Here is a 7,883-nt window from a genome sequence, read left to right as displayed (position 1 = left end):
CATTAGCCAAAAACTCTGCAAGATCTGCAAGCTTGTAGATCGGCTATTTTTGGCTAAGAGATTTGGTGTAGATGGTAAAACGCTGTCCAAGTTCAGAGCCAACTCAGGTCCAGTTTACTAAGTCTACAGGGTTAGTGGACATTTGTTGTGTATATAGAGCCGTTCACAGCAAGCACTATAACTAAATGATGCGTAGCTTGCGAGCTGGTTCAGTTTGTTATAATATCTCCCTGCTCTTAACCCATTCAATCCAGGAACAGAGTTTTTATTTTATTTTAGCTATAACCATTATTTTATACTTTGGGCTATTCAAATAGCAGATCTACAAGCTCGTAACGCGGCACTACGAGCTTGTAGATCTGCATTTTCTTTTTTAATCGTGAAACTTTGTTCAAATCTTTGAATATATATTATATATTTTTTTAAGTGAACATTTGTAACTCAAATCTTTGCTTCTGGGAGGTCCCTGGAACAGAATATGTTGAGATGGGGGGTCCGCGGCCAAATACATATCATTTTGGGGGTCTTTGACATGAGAAAGTTTGAGAACCACTGGATAAGAAGTCACATCACGCTGCCCTAGTATAAGAGATGCAGCATGTGCCTGTGTGGTGATAGTAGACAACAAGTGAGTGAAATTCAACGAGTTTTTTTCTTCTCCGTTATATAACTCAGTTATGTAGGGAGAAGAATCATAATGGAAGCGTAACAATAGTCTCCCTCCTCCATTGTCACGTCGGCGCGCCACTGAGATGTCTGCCTCTCTCCTCAACACAAAAGGGCCATTTTTCTAACCTTCAGTTCGGTTCTCCGCCTATTCACATGCAATGAATTCTGGGATACGGGTCTGGCTAGAGATATAACTCGAGATAAAAAACACCTTTTGTTACGACACCATGAAGCCCAGGGTGTTGAGTGTTCAAACCGTTGCTGTCGGGAAGAAACCTCTTATCTCCATATTTTAACTTTTTGTGTTTTTTCGTAAATTAACGCCCTACTTGATCATACCACAGCGTCACACAAAAGCATCAAAAGTAACAGATCCACAAGGTCGAAACGCGGCGCGAAACGCGGCGCGAAACGCGGCGCGAAACGCGGCGCGAAGCGGCGCGTTTTGAGCTTGTAGATCTGCTTTTTTTTATTTGAATCCTGAAACGCAACAGTTTTGGACATGAGGTTTCCACCCAACAGAGACGAAACGTAACTTCAGATTGATTAAAGGACCACTTCACTCATTTTCGACCTGTCTTCATATAATCGGTCCTCTCTTATGCTCATTATAAGATTTCTGTCTTCTCACTCTGTGTCTCAGAGGAGGGCTGTGGACAGTGCCTACCAATGACATCCAAGCCAATAGAAACTACAGCCTTTCTCTTCCTTTAAAGTTAGCATGCTGAAATAGAAGCCATTGTTCTTTAATAAGAAAATAATATATGTTTTTGAAAATATTGTTGGAAGTTCCCAAACCTGCCTACCGACGATGTCACTGGTAGGCAGGTTCCTGAACTGTCCACACTGAACTGTCCTCTGTGACAAAGACTGAATAGGCAGAAATGGTGCCATGTTATTATGAGCATCAGTGAAGACCAATCATATGGAGATAGGTTGAAAATGGGTGACGTGGTCCTTTAAGAAACACAGAGTTACTAATGTAACTTCAGATCGATCGAAGGAAAACAGAGTTTCAAGTGTAACGTAACATTGGTTAGGGAACACGGAAGGATTTGACATTGACATTTATCGAAAATGAATGAAAATGAATGAAAATCAGCCTATGAAAATCCACCATCCACCAAATGGACCCTTACGGGCCTGTAACGCTGAGCGCGTACAAGTGTAACCGAGAATGAACCCGTTCGGGTCCATTCGGTTACACTTGAACATAGTCAGAGTTAAATTTAACACTCAGGATATTATAGTATTATAACGACAATGTCCTCAGCATCAGTTAATGTGTATAATGTTAGTGAGCTCTGATAAGGACATAGAGAGGATAAAGACTGCTCTGTATGTTCCCAGATGTTTATATTATCTGTCACTTGGAATGTAACACACTGGAACACACACCACACACGCTCTCTCACACACGCACGCACGCACGCACGCACGCACGCACCGCACACTTTTACTTTACCGGAGTATTTCCTATTTTCAATACTTTTACTCCACTACATGTCAGAGAGGCAATAATTGTACTTTTACTCCACTACAATTCTTTGAAAACTTTAGTTACTAGTTACTTTTCAGATATTAATTATTATATTCTAAAACATACATTAACCATTTTAGCCCTATTTTATACATGGGCTATTTGAAAATAGCCGATTTACAAGCTCACAACGCGTCGCGATGTGACACGTTGTGAGCTTGTAGATTGGCTATTTTCAAACAGTTCAGTACTTTTACTTTTGGGTACTTTAAGTACATTTTGATACCAATACTTTTGTACTTTTAGTGCATTTTTAATTCCGGACTTTTACTTGTAACAGAGTATTTCTACAATGCAGTATTGATACTTTTACTTAAGTAAGAAATGTGAGTACTTTTTCCACCACTGCTCACATGCGCACAAATGCACGCGTAGTCGATCTCTTTCTCTTCAGTGCTCACACACATGTACACGTACGCGCACGCGCACATGCACACAGTCTCATTTGATCTCTCTCTCTTCCTCTCTCCCCACGGTTAGAGACAAAGACACGTTGTGTTAGCGCCTTAGCATGTTAGCCGTCTCTCTCACTGAGATAACATAGAGACTTTATCTCCGGGGCCTATAGCTTCCATTCTGCTCAATGCAGGCTTCAATCAGTCTGTTGTATGGTGACCCTGGGAGGTGAGACACGGTATACTGGGAAGATAGCGTCGCTGTCGGATGGAAACCTCATAAGTCCAAAACCGTTCCTCTTTTAAAAACGTTTTAAAACAGTGAAAATAGCCAATCTACAGGCTCACAATTCCTCGCATTGCAAGCTTGTAGATCAGCTTTTTTCACTACTTTTGTGTGACACTCAGGTATGATGAAGTAGGGCATTCATTTACGAATAGACATAAATATGGAGACATGTGGAGATGCAAGGTTTCAGCTCGACAGCAACGATAGCTTTGTCGTATTGATTTGGACTTCTCTACAACACAAGAATGACACATTCTAGTGCAAGCTCTATACAATCCACACAAACACAGGAAAGACAGACCATTAGGAAGTTGGACCAGCATGTTATAAAGGAAAGAGAGATTTTCACACACAGGAATACAGGATTTAAATCCATTACATCCTAGAAAGTTAAGTCACTTAAGATGCAATATACGGAGTGTTGCACACAAACAGGAAGCAGACGCATACTGTACGTGGACAGACGCATGTTTGAACGGTGAACACATCACATCACGTTCTGCGTGTTTACAGTATGTTATTGTTCATCATTATCGTTGTAGTCATGTTTATAGTTATAATTCTTGGTGAGGACAGCTTTTATGTGTATTGAAATGGCCTTCATTCACATGTACACACAAAGTGTCAGGACTGGGGTATGGCTCCATTACAGATTTAGGGGTTCCGTTCATGCTGGCATCACTCAGGTTTGAAATGCAGGCTGCACCCTCATCGTTTTGTAAGTCACTTTATATTAAAAAAAAAACCTCCAGCAAGTGGTTCCAGGTTGATGTGTAAAGCAGGCCGACTGGTGGGTCTTTTCAACAGTTAAAGACTCTGCAAAAAGAGTCACACATTATTTAGCTTAGAATAACTTTAGGGACGTTTCCTAGCGGCGGGGGGGGGGGGGAGTCATTGACTGATGCATTATTCAAGGGAAGAACATTCCTTAAAACCTTTCACCTCCAGAGAGAGAGAGAGAGAGAGAGAGAGAGAGTAGATGTAGATGTACAGTGAAGCCTGGGGACTGCTGAGTAAGAGAACCTTTGATCACCGGAAACTTGCTTGTGCTTCAAGTCACCCTGACCCTGTAAAACACGGAGGTCCTATCCCCTCGTTTCAGCTCAATCATTTGCATAGGCTAGAGCAGTGGCCAGTGGTTCTCAAAGTGGGGTCCTCGGGGGGGTTTCCAGGGGGTCCCCAGTAAAAGTAGTTAATAGCATCATAATCCTTTTAACCACTTTATTCCTTTATACGTTGGCTATTCAAAAATAGCAGATCTACAAGTTGAAGCAGATCTACAAGCTCTACAAGCTGCGAGCTTGTACAGCTGCCATATTTGAACATTTAAAAAAAATATTGAAAGTGTTTAATACTTTAGACATTTTAAGACACATCTTCTCCTCTGGGGGTCCCTCCCTGGCACGAAACATTTTCAGGTGGGGGTCCGTGGCCAAATACATATCATTTTGGGGGTCCTTGACATGAAAAAGTGAGAACCACGAGGCTAGAGATCGTACGACTTAAAAGGTTACTAGTGTTCTACATGGACTCACTGTGATGGCAAACGGCAGCGGGTGGACAAAGTATACTCAACTCCAGTACTTGAGTCAAAGTATAGATACTGTTGGTCAAATGTTTCTCAACTACAAGTGAAAGTTGCTCAGTCAAATCTGTACTTGACTTCAAGTACTGGAGTACTTGCTTTTAAAAAATACATAAGTGTTCAAAAGTACATGCTTTTAAAAATACTTTAGGGTTAGGGTTAGTTCAAAGGTTTTCAAAGATTTTGAAATGTGGATCCCGGAAGGGTCCATTTTAGTTACATTTGTAGACTCTCAAAGTTACAACTGGATACATTAAAGCTGTTTATGTCACTTTTTTTGTGAACAAAACATTATTTTGTCTGATCTGTATGGTAGAGTATGTTAATACAATATAATGTATAAATTGGGGCGGTTGTATTTGGTGTCCCTGCTCTTCTAGTGAGATATTTAGATCCTGTATCTGGTTTGACATTACCTTTGACACGATCATGTTTCTGGTTTGACACAAATTCTTACCTGAAGGTAAAAAAAAGCAGGCAAGCAGGCAGGCTCTATTAGCAACAGTGCTAAATGTCAGCACTTGCGTAGAAGATCCGGGTTCAAATCTGAGGTTGAACAGGAAAGTTACAAAAAACACTGACGATTTCATTGTGTACAGTATTTTATTTTGTATTAGACTACACATATTACTCTACGATATCACACTGTACACACTATTAGCCCCCTCACTATATAGACCTTGTTTCCCAAACAATGGGTCGGGACCCATTTTTGGGTCACACAACCGTTTTCATAGGTCGCAAGTAAATATCCCTATTGCGTATTTATTTTACAATGTTTATTTTCTTTTAAAATGTTTTTTTTAAGCTCCCTTTCTCTCAGAAATTTGACATTTCTGAAAAGAATTACAGAAATGTTCAAAAACTTTTTATTTCATAAATTAAAAAACTTTTGAAGGTAGGGTAAGTGATATTTTTTTGTTGTTAAAAAGGTTAAAGTACTATAGGTATTCTGATAGTAATAATTGCTACAGGGGTCTCGCCAGCTCTTTAGTAAACAGAATATAGTACATTTTCAGGTAGGTGACACAATTTAAGCCAATCAGGAGAGAGAACTGAAAATACATTCTGTTTAATAAAGAGCTGGAGAGACATGGGAGACTCATTTTACTGAACAGACACTCTATAGCAATGAGTACTATCAGAATATAGAGCTGTTTAAACACTTTTAACTTTTTTTAACCAAAGTAAATCCCTTACCCTACCTTTAAGACATTTGTGAAAATAGCAGATCTACAAGCTCACAACGGGTCGCGATGCGATGTCTTGTGAGCTTGTAGATTTACAACACAGCTTTGTAAAATAGCTCTAGCTTAAAGTGGTTAATTCTTAGGTTTGAGTCCTGGGGAGATGCACCACATTTCTCTTGTAGGTCTGGAGCTAAAAGCTTTGGGAACCCCCTGAACCATAGGCTCTAATAGTGACAGGAAATATCCAGTGACCGGCCCTCAACAGCAAACACATCTGTCATTACCTCATGGTGTTAAAACTGTACCACACAGCTGTCAGTTGGGAAGTGTTCAAATAGGCAAGACAGGAAAAGGTGGGCGGGGGCGCGCGTGTGTGTGTGCGTGCGCACGCACGAGTGTGTGCGCGAGTGTGTGCGTGCGTGTATACGTGCATGCATGTGTGTGGGAGGGTGTGTGTGGTGGGGAGTTAAGCTGTTTTCCTCATGTGAGTACTGGGGTGGAAGTAGTTAAGCCTGGAATAAAATCTACTGTTCATTTCCTAATTGAAGGCATGACGTCAGTTTCATACAGTACAGTACAGTCTGTGAAAGAGATACTTTTACAAAAGTGCGAAACGTGCTGTGTCCGCTGCGACTCCTGCAAACCGCTGCACCAATCAGCGCCAAATTCCTGTGCACGCTGCCAGTAGGCCAGGGAAGTATCTCCCTGAATATCTTTCACATACTGTACTATATCGTTGCTGTCGGGGCAGAAACCTCTTATCTCCGTATTCTAACTTTTTGTGTTTTTTCGTGTGACACTAGTTTAATTTACAAAAAAAATAACATTTGTAATTATGCAGATAACAAGGTTTCTGCCCGAACAGCACAGCTCCCTCTGCAATGGAGGGGAGAAAATAACAATAGGAATGCTGGACCTAAGCGCCATGTGTGCGAGCGTGTTTTGGGGCGAGTGTTCTTGTATTCGCATTAATTTACAAAAGAAAACATAGCCAGACAGCTATTCCACCATCTCCGAATGCTATATAGAGTCTAAAACAACAACTCCCGAAATCCGAGAGAGGAATCTGGCACTTCCGTTCACGAAAATATATTTTAAAATATCTTTAAATTTTATTTTTTTATTTCCATTTCTGCTAAGCAGCAAGCTATATACTAATATAATACTTAGATGATTTTGATTTATCTTAGGTTAGATCTGCGCGACTGTGAAGACGAAATGGAAGTGGGGAGGAGGCTTCACATCCGTTTTTTTAAAATATTTGAATCATGGTCAGAGCTTCCGAGCCCCAGACTGTATGAAACATTTGAAAATTGTGGGAGGCAACAGCCACACGAGACCAGTGACCCCATGACCTTTCCTCCCACCAGGAAGCCTTTGTGCTGTACCTGTTTATGTATCCTGGTCTTATTTCTGTTTCCTCTTTGTCTCTTACAGTTCCTCTTCCTGTCTGAGGTGTTGCAGTGGAGAGCTCAGACCACTCCTGACCACGTGCTATACACACTACTCAACTCCAGGGTAAGACCTGACTACGCACACACACACACACACACACACACACACACACACACACACACACACACACACACACACACACACACACACACACACACACACACACACACACACACACACACACACACACACAGTACTCATATCATTTTGATTTGGCCAATCAATCTCCCATTTGTACCATTTATAGGAGTTTTCACAAGTACATTGCAGCGATATTTGCATATAACTGTGTTAAACATTTTCGCTGTGTGGGCAAAACAAATCCTGCAGACTGTCTATACTTGCAATTAAAGCCCTTTATTAGAGAAAATAAGGTTTTGGTTCTCAGACCTTCATCGGGCAGATGTGGTTTTATGCCGTCTCTGCATGATTGCAATATTGTAATATATGTCAATTTGCATACAGCAATGAGCAGGCACATAGAGGAAAACGAACAGGACCAATGAAAATCTCAGTGCAACAGGATAATATCGTCTCTGTCGGGTGGAAACCTCATATGTCCAAAACTGTTGCTTTTCAGGATTGAAATTCAAAAGTAGCAAAAGTAGCAGATCTACAAAGCGCTGCGTTTCGAGCTTATAGATCTGCTACTTTTGATGCTTGTGTGTGACGTTGTAGTATGATCAAGTAGGGCGTTAATTTACAAAAAAACACAAGTTAAAAAGCCGATCTACAAGCTCACAACGTGTCGCCATGCAAC

At 40.9% G+C, this 7,883-nt stretch overlaps 1 protein-coding gene across 1 annotated transcript in view; it reads left to right on the top strand.

Moving 5' to 3' along the window:
* Nucleotides 1–7,883, top strand: part of LOC308094349 (disco-interacting protein 2 homolog C-like) — a 297,759-nt gene that overhangs the window by 264,635 nt on the left and 25,241 nt on the right. Inside the window, 1 exon segment of the mRNA XM_080440954.1 lies at nt 7,106–7,186. Within this exon segment, the coding sequence (XP_080297080.1) occupies nt 7,106–7,186 (81 nt within the window).

This window comes from Gymnoscopelus braueri, assembly GCF_963280865.1.
Source record: "Gymnoscopelus braueri genome assembly, chromosome: 10".
In the NCBI taxonomy this organism is placed as follows: domain Eukaryota; kingdom Metazoa; phylum Chordata; class Actinopteri; order Myctophiformes; family Myctophidae; genus Gymnoscopelus; species Gymnoscopelus braueri.
Note: the sequence above shows the minus strand (reverse complement) of the source record. Positions and strands in the feature narration are given on the sequence as shown.